The 21,640-nt window shown below is 41.4% G+C and overlaps 1 protein-coding gene across 1 annotated transcript in view; it reads left to right on the top strand.

The window, feature by feature from the left end:
- Positions 1-21,640, top strand: part of VWA3B (von Willebrand factor A domain containing 3B) — a 208,738-nt gene that overhangs the window by 84,612 nt on the left and 102,486 nt on the right. Inside the window, exons 9-12 of the mRNA XM_061211052.1 lie at positions 6,884-7,071; positions 14,202-14,356; positions 19,036-19,174; positions 20,247-20,378. Coding sequence (XP_061067035.1) covers positions 6,884-7,071; positions 14,202-14,356; positions 19,036-19,174; positions 20,247-20,378 — 614 coding nt within the window. The remainder of the gene's footprint in view (positions 1-6,883; positions 7,072-14,201; positions 14,357-19,035; positions 19,175-20,246; positions 20,379-21,640) is intronic.

Here is a 21,640-nt window from a genome sequence, read left to right on the forward strand (position 1 = left end):
AAGGATGAAATGAAAGGGTATTAGAGAGTAACTTGAATCCACATTATAAAGATAACTACATGGGTAGATATGAAAGACAGTATAAATGGAGCTTTTGTTTGAACTTATTCTCCTATTTGATTTAAAAGATAACTGCACATAGCAATAATTATAAATATGTGTTGATGGGCACATAATGTATAAAGATATAATTTATATGAGAATAACAGCACAAGGAGTGGGGAGAGAATGGAGCTATATAGGTGCAAAGCTTTTATGTACCTATTGAGATTAATTTGGCATTTATCCAAACTAGATTGTGGTAAGTTAAGATGTTAAGTGTAGTCCTGAGGGCAGCCACTAAAAATATAACTCAAAAAAATTTAGTAAAAGAAATGCCAAGGGAATTAAAATGGTATACTAGAAAATATCTTTTTTGACACAAAAGGCAGTAATAGAAGAATAGAGGAACAAAAAAGATTTAAGACATATAGAAAACAAATAGCAAAATGGCAGATGTGAATCCTACCATATCATTTACTATATTACATAATAATGAATTATACACTTCAGTTAAACAGCAGAGATAAACAGGATGGATTTAAAAAAAAAACATGTTCCAACTGTATGCTGTCTACAAAATACACACTTTAGATTGAAAGACACAAATAGGATGAAAGTCAAGGATGGAAAAAGACATACAAATAGTAACAATCAAAGAGCTGGAGTGGCTATGCTAATTTTGGACAAAATAGATTATAAAACAAAAAATTTTTACAAAGAGACATCTGATAATAATAAAAGGGTCAACTTACCAAGAAGGTATTATAATTGTAAACATATATGCACCTAACATCAGATCTTTAAGCAAAAACTGGCAAATTGAAAGGAGAAATAGTTCAACAATAATAGTTGAAGACTTCAATATCCTACTTTCAATAATGAATGGAGGGACTTCCCCGGTGGTCCAATGGTTAAGCCTCCGTGCTTCCATTGCAGGGGGCACGGGTTCGATCCCTGGTCAGGGAACTAAGATCCCAAATGCCGCAAGGTGGCAAAAAAAAAAAAAAAATGAATGGAATAACCAGGCAGAAGATCAATAGAAAACTTTAACAACACAATAAATCAACTAGACTTAATAGATATCTATAGATATCTGTTCCACACAACAGCAGTATAGTACACATTCTTCTCAAATGCACCCAGATTATTCTCCAGAAGAGACCATATGTTGGACCATAAAATAAGTCTCAATAAATTTAAAAGGATTAAAATAATACAAAACATGTTCTCTGTTGACGCAAGATCAAAAAAGTGGCAAATGTTTTAATTTACCAAGCGAAGCAGATTCAGATCTCTGTCTTGGTTTAATTCTAGTATTCCCACTCTAAAAGTTGCCATTCTCACTACTGCAAGAATTTCAGGTTCTTAACCTTAAATTCCCAAACTCCATTAATCCTTTTCTCATTTCTTAATCTTGATTTTTCCACTTTATACCAAACATCTTGAATTGGTCTGTGTTTCTCTTGCTGTGTCATGCTATCTTTTAAAGAAATAGTTGCCTTTGGTATAATTTGTTGCCTATGGCACTGATCCTCAACTATTTTCAATTTATTTTCAATGTCATTTTAGACATAGACACATGAAATGTGTGGCTTTCAAAATTCTTCTCTTGGAGTCTGTGCTCTACTGGTGGGTTCTTCTTAGCCTTCATGCAGGTTTGTCATGAGCTATTGCTCCTTCTCTCTCAGTGACTAGTTGCAGGTATCATCAGAAAGTAAACATTCTTCCTGCAGCTGCCTCATCCACAGCCTACTTGTAATTTTTTTTAAGTTTCCTTCTTTCAGAATCATGAGGCAGAAGAAAAAAAATTAGAAAACAGAACGATATCTTTGAGAGGCATTAGCTCCTCTCCCACATCCTATCCATTATCCATGCTTTATGTTCTTTATTTTTACATCTGCTTCTTTTATGCCTCTTTGTTCATTTAACTTCCTTCCCCTCCTGCTTACACCCCCTGAAGATTATAGGAGTTAGAGAACTCAGGGTTGGGATCGTTTTTCTGCTGGTTTATAGACAAGTTGCATAAACCATGGAACCCTTCTTTTCAACAGAGATTCTACTTTGATTTTTACAAGCATTACAAGTAGGAAGTAAAAATCATTTTCAGGGGAGAAAAGGCCTAGAATTCATCAAGATTCTTTCCCAATCTCCCATGAACGTAATGGTTGCACACGCTAATCGTCATTCCCAAGATTATTCAACAGTCCACTCGGGGCAGACTCTATAGCTGCCAGTTTGGACTCAGGCACATATTAGAGATGTGACTTCAGTCACGTCACTGCATCTCCTTGTACCCCTGTCCTCGTGTGTGCAACCCCTGGGGCACTCCAGAGAACCTTTACCCCAATCTGCCAAGTGAATCAGTTGTGCAGAATATCAGTGGGTACCTTTCTCTGCCCCTCCATCTCCTCCTCCCCCTGGCTTGGCTCCCCTCCCAGTGCCAGGCAAACATGCTCAACCCTCGGTGCTTTAACAAGTGTAGATGAACAGAAAATATCAGTCCGTCAGCAAGTGCAGTGAACCAAGTGCGTAACTGCCCGGAGACAGTCTACTCTCCTGAGCCACGCTGTCAACACCTGTCTCTTGGGCGCCCGACCCAGGTGGGCCTCATCATCCCACCTTCAGAGAACCCTCAGTCCTACCGGCTGCTGCCTGCTGAGCCTGTTGAAATCTCACCCATCTCACCAGCAGGAGTGTCCGGATTTCTTTCCCTGACAGTTGCCCCCTTTCTCCTTCCTCTCTCTCCCTTCCCAGCTGTCCTCAATTCTTCCTCCCTCCCTCTCTCTCTTTCCTTCTCTTCTCTTCTGTTTCCCTCCTTCCTTCCTTCCCTCCCTCCCTCCCTCCCTTCCTTCCTTCCTCTCTCTTTGTCTTTCCTTCTCTCTCGCTTGCTTGCTGTTGGACACCACTTCCAGCTTCTTCGTAACTGTTTCACAGTGCCACTTCCCACATGGTGTGCCACTTTTCCTGTGCCACTTCCCACATGGTAGCCAAGGGTTGGTTTACTGTCTCATGACACTTATGATAACAGGGATGTTGGACAGTGTGTACCAAGATGTGATCTATCAAATAAAAACCCTACAAAATGTTCTGTGGAGAAAGGGCCTAGACTAAATGCCTTTAGGAAATACTATTCATGCCTCTGCTCATGGTGAGACCCACTGCTGAGTCCTACAACAAAGGCTTAGACAAGTCCTTCGTTGAAAAACCTGTTGAAACTGTTTATTTTCAAGCTCTCCAAACTTTTTGCTAAGGAACCCTCTTTCTGAGTAATAGCCACTGACATGCAGTAGAAGTAGAGTCTGTGGAACACACTGTGGGAAACATTGAACTTGATGCTCTGTGAGGTTGGTTCCAGATCTAGAGCTGTAGTTTAGTCATTAGCTGACTGTTCCCTTGAAAGGCACATGGACCATGGCAGGAATGAGGTGCCGGACAAGTAACTTTCAGTGGAGGAGGATGGGCCTCTTAGTCATGGTTCTTCAGAGACACAAAACCAATAGGATATGTGTATATATAAGTGTGTGTGTGTGTGTGCATGTGTATGTATATATGTGTGTATAGAGAGAGAGAGATTTAAGGAATTAGCTCACATGACTGTGGAAGCCAGCATGTCCAAAATCTGCAGGGCAGGCCAGCAGGCTGGAGACCCAGGGAAGAGCTGGTATTGCAGTTTGGGTCTAAAAGCAGAATTCCCTCTTCCTCAGGGGACGTCAGTCTGTCTTCTACTAAGGCTTCAACTGAATAGAGATGCCCACTCATAATATGGAGGATTATCTGCTTTACTCAAAGTCTGCTAATTTAAATATTAATCTCACTTTTAAAATACCTTCATAGAAACCTCTAGAATAATGTTTGTCAGATATCTGGGTAGTGTGGCCCGGCCAAGTTGACACATAAGATTAACCATCGCCAAGGGGAGGGTAATTATGGTGGCTCTAAGTCCTTGATGGCTGTGAGCCTCTAGGGGAGGAGTGGGCGCTGGTGGAATGTGTCCAGTTTGTCTTTTTGCTGTGGCCCTGGCTGTAGCTGTGATGTTTCGAAAGCACTGGCCGGTAGGTCTTACTTGTTGAAAAATGTTCCGAGATTGATAAGTAGGACAGGGGCCGGGTGGCAGGTAAGTTATCCTGTGACATGGATGTGATCTGCCCATGGATTAGAGAGAATCTAGGATGCATTGTGAGGCCACATCTCTGCCATAAATGAAGGTATTATCCTTGGCTCCATAGGTGAGAATTTATGTAGCACTTTTAATTAAGATAACTGCAGGGGAATGGGAAGGACCCCTTAGTGAGTGACTCTAATGAATGGATGACTCCCTTGCCACTCCTCTCCTCTCCCTGGGAAAATGAGGCTCAGATGGGGGTGGTGTAATTAGCACTGAAAGTGAAAAGATTTCACCCTTTCTCTCCTTTCTTCAGCTTTGGGGCACCTAGGCTCTTTGGTTTTGTATGCTTGGCTGCCCCTTCTTTCCTTTATGAAGTTCAAGTTGCTTTTCGGTCTTCCTCCAGCCCCTTTTCAGAGGGTAATTGGGAGCCTGAATCATACCCTCAGGGTGATGCACTGCCTGGTCCTGGGTGAAGCTACAGTCAAAACTTGGTCTCTGGCTCTTTAAAAATCCCTTCTTAGAATTTGTTTGATGTGTTTTTAGGAAATTCTTTTATGATTGGCTTGAATTCATAATTGATAAAAGGCTCTTGTCTTTTTAACAGAAAGCAACCCAAAACAGAGCAGAGCATGTAATAGTTGTGTGTGTTGCTATGGAAATAATTGAATGAAAAGTTTATTTCCTACTACACCTATTGATCATAAAGGAGGGAGGAGAATAAAGTAGGAGTAAAGAGGAGACAAAGGCTTAGAATGTAATCAACAATAATTGAGGAAAAATAGTCGCCCAAAGGGTTTCTCCAAGGAGGCTGACCCCACTGACAAAAATGCCTCCAATTTCCTTTTGCTGTTTCCCTGCGATGCAGGAGAACTTGCAGGAGAACCTTGGGATCAGAAGCTCTGGGAAACCTCTGATTTCAGTCCCCTGTGCAGATTGAAAAGACACTTTGTGAATCATGTAGAAACCAACTGCTGACATCGGGGATGGTGCCCAAAGGGGCTTTTGATGCCAGATTGGTTTAAAGTTCAAAAGCCAAAATCAAGCTTCTTTGAGAAGTTCCAGCTCCAGTAGGTTTCAGAGTGCGTTATTTAAAAGCTGTTCTATTAAAATTTGAGGACATATGTAACATTAATGGACAGATCCTTTACGTATTATTGAGAAATAATTGGCTCTCAAGTGTTTTATTTCTTCAAATATTATTCTAATTATATATCCCCTTAAATATAGTAATGGATAACTATGGGTAATATTTTTGTTTCCCCAACAGTGAGTGCTACTTTTTAATTAAAAGTATAATTTAACTTGAATCTGTCTGATAGAAGCATAAATGGAGGGATCACCAAATCATAATTTAGAAAGCTCTTTTCATCTTACCCTAGTGCTTGGCTGCACAGTATAGTCACCTAGGGAACTTTGAAAAATCTCAGTGTCCAGATCAGTTAAAACAGAATCTAATGCATGGGGCCCAGGCATCAGTATATTTTAAAACTTCTCAGAGGATTCCAGTGTGCAGGGTTGAGAACCACTGATCCAAGTGAAAATAAACTCTGTAGGGCTGGTGGACCTAATACGTGGTAGTACCCGTTTTAAAAACCACCTTTCTGCACAGCACCTTCTCCCGGTTCTCCTAAGGCTCTACTGGTCCCACTGGGGCTAAGAGCTCAGGGTCCTTTCTGCCTTCCTTCCAGGGGCATGCAGACAAATGTTATCAACCACTCTCTGGAATAAGAAAGCCCTCATTTGTAGCATCTGCTGATTTTCAGATTTTGTAAATGCTCCCGGCAGGCATGGTCAATTTCACCATGCGCTACCACTGAGCCTGGAGTCGGGAGGGAAAGGGGCACAGTCAGCTCTCACGGGCCAGCTCCAGACACCATGCCTCCTCTGTGCCCACCCTCAGATACCCCGCTCTCCCTTAGGTGGCCATAGGGGTTTTGAGCCACACGGATAGATACTTTGCTGTTTGTATGATAAGCTGGCTTCTCGTGTTCTGCTCAGGTAACATAACACCTCCTCCCACTTAGAGAGTACAGATAAGATTTGGAAAACACCAAGGGAATGCGCCTAAGGCTAGGGATATTTGGGCAATTGGCCTTCTTGCTGTAATTGGTCATGTGAGCCTAAAGTGAGTCATAGATACAGCTCCAGGCGCCTGAGCTTACATGAGGTTCTTGAGCCTGCAGAGTTGAGAGCCAGGCTCTGAATCAGGATAAATTCACCAAGTTAACAGCGGAGCTCCTGTCCCTGATTCCCCTCCCCCCTCGTTACAATGCACTTTCACATAACTTTTCATATTGAATCACTTCGACACCCTTAGGAAGGCCAAGCAGATGCTATCTGCAGGTGAAGAATTCCACTGAAGCTCAGAGAGGTTAAATGGGGTGACTCACCCAAGTTTGAGCAACTTGCCCAAGCTAGTAACGGGGCCAGGACTTGAACCCAGAGCTTCTGACCCTACGGTTAATGCTCTCCTGCCTTGCCTATCAGCCACCTCCCCCTCTGCATGGGTCCAGTCAACTTAGGTAGCAGAGGAAGTGAAATGAAAAGTAGCAGATTCCTGCCTTCCAGTCTTGTGAACCAATTCTCTGCCAGTCCTGCTTTGGAAAGCATGCTTCCTGAAAAGAATGAGCTAACAAAGAACATGTTTCTTTAAAATTTTAAGTTGAGGATGACATATGAAAGTCTTGTGTCATATGAACGGCTGATGAATTGTGATTCCAAAACTACAATTAGGAGCAACCTCTGCCGAAAATGAGTCGAATCCAGAGGACGCCTGGGACTCTGAGAAGTGGCTACAGAAATATGGTTTGAAATCCCAGAAGCTGTCATTTTATGATGTCATTGCTGACTGCTCCTTCCGCCATGCTGATGGAGTTGTTGATATAAAAGCCAAACCAGAGAACGAGTCGGTGCAGACCAGTGCGGTAAGTGAAGTGAACCCCTAGACGGGGATGCCCTGGGAGGGGGCATCTAGGACCAGGGCTGGACCCAGGGCAGGACCAAGGTTGAAAGGCAGCATGAATGCTGCCTTTGAAGAAGGATGCCCCTCTGTTCCCTGCCTTACACTTTTCTGAATGCTACTTGTGGGAGTGGAGCTCAAGTCTGAGAATGGCTTCTAGATATAAGTGAATTAGACAATAATTACACATAAGCCAGGAGCTGTGCTTATAGAAATTTAGGCATTGTGTCAAAAAAGAAGCCCTTTGTTTCCCCGTATTGAATGGAAGAGAGAAACTGCTGGTGAATATGCCCCAAAGCAGGCATTTCTACGGTCCTCTTGTACCGTCACTGTATTGGAGCTACATTATTCAAGTGGCTACCAGCCAGCATTTACTGGATTTCCAGTAAACATAAAATTATATTCTCTAAGGGGTTATAGCGTGGTAAGGGTCTATACTGTAAACTTTTGAAAGGTGTAGTTCCATTGTGGCAATGGGTCTGAAAGGAATACAGCTTCTCAAAATGCCTGACTCTGGCTCGTAGTGGAAGGATAATGATCTGTAGTAGTGGCTCCTAACCTTTAGTGTGCATGAGTCACTGGGTTTGAGGCCGGGCCCAGGAAAGTGCATTTATAACAATCCCCAGATGATGCTGAAGCTGCTGATCTGGGAGCCACACTTTGAGAAACACTGGTGTGTAGAACAGGACCCAGAAGACTGTCCAAAGTTTAGAATTATAGAAAGACTAAAAAGTGTCTCCGTATGAAACAGAAAATCAGGGTAAAATGAATATTGTAAATTTGTAAAACTGAGGGAAATCTCTTTTAGAAGGTAATGAAAACCCAGGTACACACTGAAGTGAGAGCTAAAATGCAAGCCACAGAGCAGACATGCCAGTCACGGCAGCCCAGCAGAGACTACTGGGAGAGGAAATCAAGGTCCTTCCCAAATGCAGTGTTCCATTATGTATTCTCTAAGGCTCTGATTCAGTGTCAAGATCATCACTGCAGAGTCTCTCAGTCCTACAGAGGTGAAACCCCAGTCTCTTTGACACTCCTTCTTAGGCTGCATGGCCACTGGGCGCCACACGTCCACCTGAGGAAGCACTGTTTTTCTTTGGGGCCACATTAGCCACATGACGTTGTGTTTTTGCCCTCTGATTGCCGTTTACAATGAACTGCAAGGAGGAGAATATCAGAATTGAATGAGAAAAAAATGCAGAATTGACGCAAGACTTGTTTCCTGGCTTACATATTGGGATCCAGAGTAATTGCTACATTGCAGGGAAATCTCATTTGTGGGTTTCCTCCCCCAGTACCGTTTTCTGATTTTGTAGACCTTATTCAGTAATGTTATTAGTTCAGGAAATCATACCTAATTAAATTTTCATTTTTAAAATACATTAGGTCCTGGATATTTTAAAATATGAATTCGTGTCAATTTGAACATAGTTTACTGCAGGCTCCCAGCAGTGTGGTATGCACAGGTCTTCTCTAATACTGATTTTTTCCTTTGCTTTCTTGACAAATTTAAATGAAATTTTACAGGGATGGTTTGAAGAATTTGGCTTTATAAATGAGGAATTTTACCTCAAACTTCTGACACTAACAAATTATAATATAGTAAAAGTTGAGAAGTGTATAGTATAGCTATCCTCGTTCGCCAATATTGATGAAAAAGGGACAATTTCATTTTTAGTATTTGGGGCTACATATCTGAAACTGGATTTATACCTAAAACTGCGATGTGTGTATAAGGTAGAAAGAAACTGAAGCTGTGAAATAGGTTGATTCTTTAGGGTTCCCCCAGACTCCCACTGGGAAGGACCCCCTAGACTTTTAACTATAAAAACTGCTTTGTAGGTATGGATCCAGGAAATTGAGACACAGAGAAATAAACGACGAAAAATGCCTTGCTGTGTAGCATTTCTAAGATGGATGAGCAGGGGAGGGGAGGAGACAACAATGCATTTCTAATTAGGGAATTGCAGGCAAAGTCTAGTAACTTGATGTCTTGGGGCACCCCTTGAAGTCACGTGGCATTCATGGCCACTTATGTTGCTTGAGCACAAAGCCAGCCCTGATGTTCAGAAACCCACTCTAGTCTCATCACTTATTCCTCCAACACATATTTATTGAGCCTTCACTATGTACCAGGCAGTGTGGTATGGTGGAAAGTACACCAGATTTGAATGAGAAGACTTGCGTGTAAATACTGCTTCTACCAGTTACTAAATATGAGATGTTGAGCAAATAATTTAACCTGTTTGAGTCTCACTCTCCACATCTGTAAAATGCGTGGTGTAAAGTCTAAATTTGAAAATTGCACGTATGAGCACCATGCCTGGCACTTAGGAGATGCCCACTAGATGTTACCTTCCTTGTTTTCTTTATTACAAACATGGTGAGTGAGAAAGGAGTATTTATGGAATGCCTACGCACTTTATATGCAAGGTGAATATTTGTGCTCTTGTATCCCACATGAGAAAATGAAGTCCCAGGGCCTCCAAGGGGTTAGACGACTCAGCTGAGATCTCGTGGCAGGTAGAGGCAGGGTTTGAATTCAGATCTGTTGGGCTCTCAACACTGTGCTTTTCCCATTTGGACACTCTGGTGCCGGACACCTGTGTTCTCGTAACTTCTGGTCTGGTGTGTTTCCATTTGGAAATGCACAAGGCACAGTTGGGAAATGCCACGTGATGGGATTCAGAGTAGGGAGCACATGGTGAGACTGAGAAAGAGGATGTGTTTCTCCTTCCATCTTTGCACTGCGGTGGAGACACGGTTCGCCTTCCTGCCTGCCTTGAGAACATCAGGACTGATCCCATTATGTGCTTCAACCCTGCCTACATCAGTCACCCCTGGACCCCTGGATTCTCATCCCTGTGTGGCTCTGGCATCCCTTCTGTGAGCCTCTTCCATCCCCCCCTGACTCCTAAAACCCCTCCACTGTGCCCTCTGGAACTGGAGGTCATCAGCAAACCCTCTGTAGCCTCACATACTCTGAAATGTTCCCTTCACCTGCTTGTCTGGGTTCTTGCTCAAGGACCCTAGTTTCTCTCCCATTCTCCCTGGATCTGTGGGCACAGAGGTGGGTGGTGACCTCCTTGTTCCTCTTTGCTGTTTCTTGATCATTCTCCCTCCCTCTTCCCAGGTCATCAGAATGTACCACCCAATGTACCTTCTGTATCTGACACCCACTGAGCCTCAGGTCACCCCCATCCATCCTTGAAGATTATAGCTTCTGGCTTGCTGTCACTGGCTCCAACTGTTTCAATCCTTAGTGATGTCAGTTCCTTGTGGATAACCCTTCCCATACCCAGACCTTTCATTTCTCTGACCTGTTCAGTGACTTTCTCCTCCATTCCTTCTCTTCCATCCTGCCATGGCATACCCTTGACCTCATCATTGCAAATAACTGTGTAATCATAACCCACATAATCCATTCCAAAGGTCCCACTCTTTTTAGGTCATTTGCTCCACTACCCTAATTCCAGTCTTTCAGCCCCATGGGGATATACAGCTTGTTGTTTCTATGACCTTTTCTCTGTCCTCTATCCTTTGTCCCTCTCATAATCCTCAGCTACTCCCCCTGCCTTACATTCTTGGACTCATCTGGCAAAACCCCAACCTTTGTTAAACCCAGCTTTCTGCCTTATACCCGTGCAATTGACTCTGATGAAGGAAACTGGAGAAAAACACACAGCCACCTGGTTTCACTTTAAATTCCTGACGTCTGATTTCAGGCGGATCTTTTGTGCTGCTGCCCAGCATCCTGCTCGGGTTTACAATCCACTCTGACTCCTATTCTCTAAGATGCCTGCCTTCTGTCTCCTCACACCTCCAACACCTCCTCCTCCCCACCCGCTCTCAGCAGGAGACCTTGCTTCGCAGTTCACTGAACACTGAAGTGAACATTTGCCTCCACGTTACAAATCCCCGGGCATCTGCACCTGTACGCTCTACCCCTGTTTCTTCTAGGATGGCTGAATTGTCCTCACCAACCAACCCTTCCACGTGTGCACTGACCCCTATCCCCTCTTTCATCCATTCTCCCCCTTTCTAGTCTGTGTCATTCATATTGTCCTCATTTCTAGATCTTTCCTGTCAGCATAAAAACATGGCAGTACGTCTCCCATCTTAAAAATACAATTCTTTGACCCCCATCTTTGTCTCTGGCTCTGCCTCTTTTGCCATATTCCTCTGTTCATTTTTGGAACCCAATGCCTCAGTAGTTTTGTAAATTCTTTTTCTCTCCTTCCATAGTTCTCCCATGCTCTCTTGAATATACTCCAATCAGGCAAAGGTCTCACTCTTTCCGAGGATCCCTGAATTGCTAAATTCAGAGGTTAATTCTCAGTCTCTTTCTTACTTGACCTGTTATCACCAGTTGCTATTGTTGGTTACTTCCATGAAATTCTTTTGCTTGCAGAAAATACACTGTCTTGTTTTTCTGCCTAGCTCACTGGCTAATCTTTTTTTTTTTAATCAGAGAATTTTATGAAACATTTTATTTTTTAAAAAAATTTTTATTGGAGTATAGTTGCTTTACAATGTTGTGTTAGTTTCTACTGTACAGCAAAGTGAATCAGTTATATGTATACATATATCCCCTCTTTTTTGGATTTCCTTCTCGTTTAGGTCACCCCAGAGCACTGAGTAGAGTTTCCTGTGCTATACAGCCGGTTCTCATTAGTTATCTATTTTATACATAGTATCAATTGTGTATAAATGTCAATCCCCATCTCCCAATTCATCCTGGCTAATCTTTCTCAGTCTTTCTTGTTATTTCTTTCTCATTTTCCCAATCTCTATCTGCCGAAGGGCCTCAAGGCGCAGTCCCTGGACCTATTCTCTATCTGCTCTCATTCTCTGGATGACCTCATCCAGCCCCGTGGCTTTTAATACTGTGTGTGTGCTGGTGACTTCCAACTTTAAATCTCCAGCCCTGAGTCCTTCCCTGACCTTTGCCGGACTACTTGCCATGTTACTGGGATGTCTAATAGACATCTGGAACCTAACACATCAGACACTGAATCCCTATCTTTCCCTTCAAGGCTGCTCTCCCATAATCTTCCTCCCATCAATTTATTGCCACTCCACTTTTTTAGTTCTTTGGGCCAAAAACCTGGGAGTCATTCCTGACTCCCCTCTTTTAGCTCATACCCACATCTGACCTCTCATTAAATCCTGTCAGTTCTACCTTCATAATATATCTGTAACTCAGAATCTGGCCACTTCTCACCATTCCTACCCCTGGTCCAAGCCGCCTCACTGACCTCCTGACTCTGCCCTTGACTATCTAGTCTATTCTCAGCAGAGTATCCACAGTTATCCTTTAAAATGAAAAAAGGGGGCTTCCCTGGTGGCGCAGTGGTTAACAATCCACCTGCTAATACAGGGGACACAGGTTCGAGCCCTGGTGCGGGAGGATCCCACATGCCGCGGAGCAACTGAGCCCGTGCGCCACAACTACCGAGCCTGCGTTCTAGAGCCCGCGAGCCACAACTACTGAGGCCGCGTGCCACAAATACTGAAGCCCGCGCGCCTAGAGCCCAGGCTCTGCGACAAGCTACCGAAACGAGAAGCCCATGCACCATTCACTGAAACTAAAGCCTGCGCACAGCAACGAAGACCCAATGCAGCCATAAATAACTAAATAAATAAACTTATTTTTAAAAAACCCGAAAACTATTTAGAAATGAAACTTTTAAATTGTGAGTAAGACAAGTATAAATTGTGTCATTTTTCTAAGAGAATAGATCTGGAAAGTTCTCATCACAAGAAAAAAATTGTAACTATGGGGTGATGAATGTTAACTAAACTTATTGTGGTGATCATTTCCCCATATATCCATATATCAAATCATTATGTTGTACACCTAAAACTAATAAAATGTTCAATGTCAGTTGTACCTCAATTTAAAAACATTGTGTTGCTTCTTATGTTAAGGCCCTTGGATGGTTCCTTTTTTCATTCAGAGGACAAGCCAGAATCATTTCCATCAGTGAGCAAGCTTTACAGCATCTGCTTCCTGGTCCTCCTTCTCCTATTTCCCTGGCTTCATCTTGCTCTTTCCCTCACTCACTATGTTTCGGCTATACTGCCCTTCCTAAAAGTCTACAGACATGCTAGGCAAACACTTACCTAAGGGCTTTTGTCCTTGCTGTGTCCTCAGACTCCCCCCAGACCTCCAAAGGGCCACACGCTTTGTTCCCTCAGGTTTCACTCATATTTCATCTTCTCTTTGAGGCTTTCCCTTCTAGGTGTTAACTTGCCCCTTCCCCTCCCCTGTCTCTCAACATTGTCTCTTCTCCTTCCTTGCCTTATTTGTCTCCACAGCATTTGTCATCCTCTGACCTGCTAGATGAGTATTGGTTTATCATCTGGCTCTTTTCCTGTCATGTGAGCTCCATGAAGGCAGGGATTTGGGTCTTCTTTTATGGATTGTGTTCCTGGTGCCTAGAACAGGGCCTGGCGGAGTGGTGCTTGATGCATTTATAAACTGGTTGGATGAGTGATAGAGACAGTCCTTCGGAAAGCTCTCTTTGTGGGAAGACTTTGTCCTTGGGCCAGTTCCGTATGTCCAGGAAGGATGCTAGATGTGGCATGGGGTTCTTTACTACTTTTCTTCATTTGGGGCTGGGAGTAACAGTGGAAAGATGCTTGGGGTGTCTTAAGTCCCACCTCCTCTAGATCTCTCTGACCCTCTAGTCCATTGTGAACTCTTCTTTGCCAGAACTTGCCCAATCATTACTGTCTCAACCCAGGACCAGGTACTGGGTGCTAGTGTTCTACATTGCTACTTTCTGTGTGTTTGTATATGTAGGTGTGTGCCTGTGTGTGTGCTTAGCATCTCCCTGCTGGAAACATTAGCTTCTCTGGGCACAAATGGGATTGCCCATGTCTTTCTGACCGTCATTCACAACATCCAGTGCAGGGCTCCATATGGAGTAGGCCCTGGTAATATGTTTGGTTGAACCAACTGTTGGATGATTTTATGGTGGGAGTGAGCGCTAGGAGCTGTATAAATAAGGCAGAGGTGGAGGTGCCATCTGGGGACTTTTCTTCTTTGAATGGTTTCTGAGTGGCTTCTGTCCTATGTCTTTTCCTTAGGAGACCAACAAGAAGACAGTGCATGCGAAATACTGCAGCAGATTTGTCCATGCTCCCTGGAAGGATGGGAGCTTGGTCCACGTCTGCATTACCAAGGAGAAGTACACATGGTACAGTGAGAGAATTCATGCAGTCCTGGCTTGGATCCAGAGGAGGTTGGTGTATTGCATGAGGGTACATTGCATGATCCATTTTCTCTTGAAATTTAAGTCTGCTTGAGCTCTTGGTAAAGCTCAACCAAGAGAAATGGCCAATAAGCATTGTTACGTCAAGGTTGCCATCTGATAGTTTGCTGTTGGCCTCATTGTTAATAACCAAAGGGGATGTTTGGATGCAGATTCTGAGCTGCCTTGATGCCAGTGCAGACTCTGAAAAACAGCAAACAAAGATGTAGTTATCATGTTGATTGTGCATCACTGTAGGAGGCAAAGGAACACTTCTGCTTATGTCTTGCATTTTTTGTGGGCCTCAGGTATATAGCAGACTGTATGACACCTGTCCTCTGTACTCTTGAATATTACCTTTCAAGGCAACTGTTACAATGTTGTGAAACATTTATATGCAATGGAATAATATATATATACATATTAGAAATCTGCTAAAAATAACTTCATGTGATCCCTCTCAACCCTGCTGGTTCTTAAAATACGGTAATGCTCATAAGAGTCTAGTGTACTAGGCTGTGACCTCAACATCAGCTCCATGGGGTGACCTAGCTCAATGCTTTCATCTCACTGATGCCAAGGGAGGTGCTCTAGATGATGCTCTAGAATATGAAGACCACGTCCATTTAGGTGCATGGGCCCTAAGGTCAGATAGAGCTGGATTCTAATCCCAGTCTGCAATTTTCTGTGACCCTGGGCAGGTTAGTCAATGTCTTTGTGCATCAGCTTTCTCTTTTATAAAGCAGGAATGATAATGCCATTTACAAATGTGTTCTGTGGATTAGATTAGATACTAAGTCTAATGAGTTTAGGCTAGTACCCAGCCTGTAGTAGTCACTTGCAATCAGAGCTTTTTCCCTCCTTCCATGTTTTCTGTTATAAACCACAAGCTGCAGACACCTGTCTCCCCCCATATATACCCTGCAGAGCCCCAGTTTCTCAAAACCCAGCTGGTGATGGGTTACTCAGAAAAAGTAATCCTTGCTTCTGGAGTCTTCTGTGCTTATGGTTTTGGGATTGACTCCACAAGGAGAGTAGTTTGGATTTCAAATCTGGGGAAAGGGAAGCTGCTTAGAAGACACCCCACCTGGCAGCTTCTGGGTCTGTTTATACCTCTCCTCCCACCAGGTATCAAGGGTTGCTGGGAAGGTTTCTCCCCTCTTGTATTTTCTGGAAGACTTCATGGAGAATTAGTATCATCTCCCCCTTAAATGTTCATGGAATTCACCATTGAAGCCATCTGGGCCTGGAGTTTTTCTTTGTGGGAAGGTTGTTTTTTTTTTTTTAACTCTGCATTCAATTTCTTTAAATATACTTAGAGCTGATATTGGTCATTTATGTCATCTTTATTTTCTAAGTCTGACTGGAGGTTATCCGTCCTATCAGTCTTTTCAAAGAACTGGCTTTTGGTTTCACTGTTGTTGTTGTTGTTTTGTTTTGTTTTGTTTCTCTGTAGGGTTTTCTCCTTTCTATGCCATTGATTTCTACTCTTATCTTTATTATTTCCTTCTTTCTCTTTACTTTGGGTTTAATTTTTTTAAGATAGATACTTAGATCACTGATCTTGACCTACCTTTCTAATATAAACATTTAATTTTATAAATTTCCCTCTGAGTAGTGCTTTAGCTGTCTCTCACAAATTTTGATATGTTGTATTTCATTTCATTCATCTCAAAACATTTTCTAATTTCCCCTTTGATTTCTTCTTTGACCAAAGGGTTACTTCCCAAGTATTTGTGGATTTTTCCTGATAGCTTTTAATTTCACTGTGGACAGAGAAATACTGTATGATTTCAGTTCTTATAAATCTGTTGAGATCTGTTTTGTGGCCCAGAATATGAAGAAAAAACCACTTTTGTTGGGTGGAGTATACTTTAAATATCTCAGCTCAAGTTGGTTGACAGTATTATTCAAATCTTCCATATTATTACTGATTTTCTGCTTAATTGTTCTATAAATTATTGAGAGAAGAGTGTTAGAATCTCCAACTATAGTTGTGTATTTGTCCAATTCTTCTTTCAGTTCTAAAATTTTTTCTTCATGTAATTTGAAGCTTGATTAGCCAATACATGTACATTTAGTGTTGTTAGGTCCTCTTGATGAATCAACTCCCTTATTGTTATGAAATGTCCCTTTTTATCTTTGGTAATATTCTTTGTTATGGAATCTGCTTTGTCTAATATCAATATAGCTACTCTGGCTTTCTTTTGTTATTTTCTGCAGGATTTTTCTTTTTTCTGTCCTTTTACCTTTACCTATATGTATCTTATATTGAAATAGGCTCCTTGTCAACAGAATATTTAAGGATATTATTTTTAATCCAATCTGACAATCTCTGCTTTTCATTGGGGTGTTAAGATCATTTATATTTAATGTGATTATTGATTTAGTTGGACTTAAACCTAAGATCTTGTTATTTGTTTTCTATTTGTTCCACCTGTTCTTTGTTCCCTTCTTACTCTTACTCTGCCTACTTTTGTTTGAATAATTTTTACAATTCCATTTTATCCCCACTATTGGCTTGTTAACTCTACCTCTTTGTTTTGTTTTGTTGTGGTGTGACTACTTTAGCATTTACAATATACATCTTTAACTTATCACAGTCTAGCTTCAAATAATAATATATTGCTTCACGTACATCATGAAAGTCTTCAGCTTCCATTCCCTTTCTGACTTGTCTATTGCTGTCCTACACTTTACTTCCACATATGCTATAAACCCAAAATACATTATAAACAATCAATTGTCTTGTAAACAGATTTAAAATGAGAATAAATGTTATTTTGTGTTTATTCACATATTTTTGATTTCTGTTGCTCTTTACTCTTTTTGTACAGATCCTAGCACAGGTCTGTTGGTGATGCATTCTCTCAGCTGTTTTAGTCTGAAAAACTCTTGAATTTACTTTTATTTTTGGAAGGTATTTTTGCTAAGTATAGAATTCTAGGTTTACAGTTTTATGTCTTAATACTTTAAAAATCGTTCCCCATTCTTTTTGGCTTGCATGATGAGAAGTCATCTATTATTCCTATGTTGTCTCTGGTTCCTTTTAAGATTTTTTTCTTTATCACTAAATTTTAGCCATTATATTATGATGTGTCGTGGTTTTTTTTTTTTTTTTTTTCTTTCTATTTGGGTTCTTTGAGCTTCTTGGATCTGTGGGTGTATTGTTTTCATCAAAACTGGAAACATTTGATTGTATTTCTTCAAATATTTTTCTGTCCCCCTTGCCCCCTCCTTAGTGTCTAATTACACGTGTGTTGGACTCCTTGATATTGTTCCATGGGTTGCTTATTCTGTTATATTTTTTTAACCTTTTTCTCTCAGTGTTTTATTTTGAATTGTTTACTATTACTATGTCTTTCTTAAAATTCCCTGATCTTTTCTTCTGCTAGTGTCTACTTCACTGTTAATAGCATGCAGTGTATTTTTCATTTCAGTCATTGTATATCTCTAGACGTTTCCTCAGAGGATTTTTTTTTTTAGATCTTCCATTCCTCTCCTCATTCTGTTCCTACTTTACCTTCTTGAACATATGGATTATGTTTGCAATAGCTGCGTAACATCCTTTTTTGCAAATTCTATCGTCTGTGTCATTTTGAGGTATGTTTCTTTTGATCTGTCTTTCTTCTGGTTATGGGTCATATTTTCCGCTTCTCTGTGTACCTGGTAATTTTCTACTGGATGCCAGATATTTTGCATTCTACATTGTTGGGTACTGGATTTTGATGCATTTTTTTATGTGTGTTCTGTGATACAGTTGTTACTTGGAATGCAGTAAGTTACTCTGGGGCTTGCTTTTAAGTTATGTCAGCGTAGGTGCAGGGGAGCCTTTAGTTCAGGACTAAGTTGGTCCTATTATTAAGGCAATACCCTTGTGAGGACTCTACTTGAGGCCACATGCATTATGGAGGCTTTTCCACTCTGGCTGATTGGAAGATGAACTATTTCCAGACTTGTGTGAGCTCTGAGGGGTTGGTCCATCTATTACTTTTTTGGTGATTTATTCCCTGGCTTCAGTAGTTTCTTCACACACATGCCCTGATCATAACTTAGCCAAAATCTCCAGCACACCCTTCTGCAGATATCTGGAGCACATTCTCTCTCCCTTTCAATATCTCTTTCCATCCCTCTCTGACGCTCTTTATCTCCTATGTAGTGATCTCCTCTTCAGTGTTTTGCCCTGTAAAGTCTAGTTGACTGGGCCTTGCTGAACTCTGAACTCAGTTTCAAGTATTTTTTTTGTCTGCCCCACCCTCTCCCCCAGGGTTTGCCTGCAACCATGAATTTAATCTACATCCTGTGATGGGATCCTGAGCCTGGACCACAGAAGCAGTCCTGCTTACATGACCACCTAGCGCTTGGTTATTACTGGGATCTGGGGTTGCTTGATTCTATCCATAAGCTTCATTGAAGCTTCAGAAATGTGCTGGCATCACTAGCTTGACTGCAGTCAGCAGGGTTAGAAGAATAAATGGTGTGAAGTCATAGCTAAAGGCCTCAAAAATATCAGATGACTGGAAGTAATTTACTTTTGGCTTTGGAGCCCAGTATTGGGTTTATTTTTCTGTCCTATTGATTTTCCTCTGTAGATGTATCATTAAGTTCTTAGGAAGATGCTCTGAGTGCCACAGGCTCTAACCATTCCCTTTCAACTATTTCCTGCCTAGGATTAAATGGCTACAGGATGGGAGTCAAGTCCTTTTTGGAAAAGTGCCTAGTGATTGTGTCTACATTCTCATTGACACATCTCGCTCAATGAAGGGGAAACTGGACCTGGTGAAGAGCAAGATCATCCAGCTCATACAGGTGAGATGGAGCTGTCGGGATCAGGCACCTGGGGGCCTGAGTATCATGAGTGCATCTCCGCCAGTCAACACCTGTAGTGGTTATGAGAGATGCACAGGCCAGGTTTGCACTCAGAAATCACAGAAAAGCCACTTCAGAAAAAGGCTCCCTTTGCCAGTGAGAGCATCATCAGTTCTTTGCAAGCAGACCCTTCCTCCTGTGGGTCCTTCCTATAACATATACGGGTTGCTAAGTAAATTGCTATGTCCATTGCCCCAGGTTTTCTCTATCCTGGAATCTGTGGTGTGCACACACCTCCATTGTTTTCCAGTTACTCTTCAGCTTGGCATGCTTATTTTAATTACCAGTGCGTGTTAGGGATGCTGCATGCACTGGCCCCAGAACTAATGTGTGGGAGGAGCGTGGGCTGATGGTCAGGAGCTTCTGGTCCTCATTCCACCTGTGCTGCCTCTGAGTTGTACTACCCAAAGCAGGCTGCTAACACTCCCTAACTCCTAGTTTCCACACATATAAATGGGTATCAGAGGACTGTCATGACTTGGTAGTATTGATGTGAGTATGAACCATAGAAAACAATGGCAGGGAGTATTTGACAAATACAAAATAGAATTTTTAATTGGATGAACTTCTACTGGAGAAACATGAGCTGATTGATGGAAGGCAAGTGAATAAATCTGTAACCAAATAATAGCTTTACCAAAAAGATGTTGACCAAAGCGATAACACTGTTTTGGATTCTTTTAAGCATTTAGTGTGCATATTCGGTATACCATTAATGTCAGTATTAAACAAGATTTAATATCACATTATATATATAAACTTATACATATATGTGATATATATATATATGTTTATACATATATACATTTGTAAATGTTTAATAACCAAACTGTGTGTAAATTTTATTTAAATGCCTTTTGAACTAGAAAAGATTTTCTCTATTGAATGTAGTTTTTAGCTTCTAGAACTGAAAAGAGATATCAAACTATTAAAATGTATCAAACCATGACCTGTCCTAATCTTTTTTCACACATAAGTGGTTTCATGGCTAAATAATAATTGTCTCTTACAGGAACAGCTGAAGTATAAAAGGAAATTCAATTTTGTGCAGTTTGATGCTCAAGCCGTTGCTTGGCGGGAAAAACTTGTTGAAATTGATGAGGATAATTTGAAAGGGGCGCAGGCCTGGGTTAGAGACATTAAGGTAAGAAGGAGGCTGGGTCTGGGAGAAGAAGGATAGAGATCAGGGTAGAAATGCTTGAGAAAGTGCTTTGAACGCCAAGGATAGCCATGGCTTCACATAGACCTTCATTTTGCTTACAGAGGTCATGTTAATTCAATCTTTTCTGTCAATATCTAACATTTACATAAGCTTCTATTGACAGCACTGCTCTTGACTCAAGTCTCAGCACTTTTATGAAAACAAATTTCAAAATATAATTTTTTTTTACTTAAACATTCATATTTGTTTCTTCTGACGCTTCATTCTTGCTTCAAATGATATATTACAGCTGTTTTTAACAGTGGACTTTGTTCAAAAGTAATGAACTTGTGGAAACATACAGTACAGTGTGAGTGGTAAAGGCTGAAAGCAAGGAGAGAGATAGGGCAGCAGGATATCATGAGAAGGTGAAATACTTTCTTCAGGCCTGCATTTTACTTGGAGAACTTTAAAGCTGCTGCTCTTGGCATTTACACAGACTACTGGGGAGAATTTGACTTTCCTCAAATTTTCTCTTGTCTTGAACTTAATTTTAAAAGTTCTTTTTCTAGAACCACATAGCATTCCAGATATTTAAGATATACTAAAACTGAGACCAGGAGTTATTCTTAGAAGTCCAATATGGATCGCAAGTATCTTTAAAATAGTTCAGTGCCTGAGTTTAGAGTCCTGGATTTGACAGGAAGCCACACATGGGCGTTTGTGACGCTCCCTGAACATTAACCAAGCAGAACTTGCACTGTCATTGGGACGTTCTGGAGTTCCCCTGGGATTTGTTTTTTAAAAGTGGGAGGAGGGGGAATTCCCTGGCAGTCCAGTGGTTAGGATTCGTGCTTTTACTGCCAAAGGCCCGGGTTCGATCCCTGGTTAGGGAACTAAGATCCCACAAGCTGCACAGCACGGCCAAATAAATAAATAAATAAATAAATAAAATAAAAATGGGAGGAGGAAATCTATAAGAAATATTAATGCCTGTAAAATTTTGTCCTAACTGGCTACCTTATGCTGGGAAAGAATATTAAATTCATAACCAATTTGTTAAGTGTCTAGGATTATCCATTGAAGTTCCTTGGGACATATGTTGTCTTCTTTTACAGTAGGAAATATCTTAATTCAGAGCCCACTAATTTAGAGTTTGTGATAACAAGATATTATATATGTAATCTCATTGGGTAAAAACATAAGTGGGTTCTGCTTTGTGTAAAAATCACTGATGAATAGTATCAGCCATCTAAGTGGCTAAA

Source organism: Eubalaena glacialis, chromosome 14, assembly GCF_028564815.1.
Source record: "Eubalaena glacialis isolate mEubGla1 chromosome 14, mEubGla1.1.hap2.+ XY, whole genome shotgun sequence".
Taxonomy (NCBI): Eukaryota; Metazoa; Chordata; class Mammalia; order Artiodactyla; family Balaenidae; genus Eubalaena; species Eubalaena glacialis.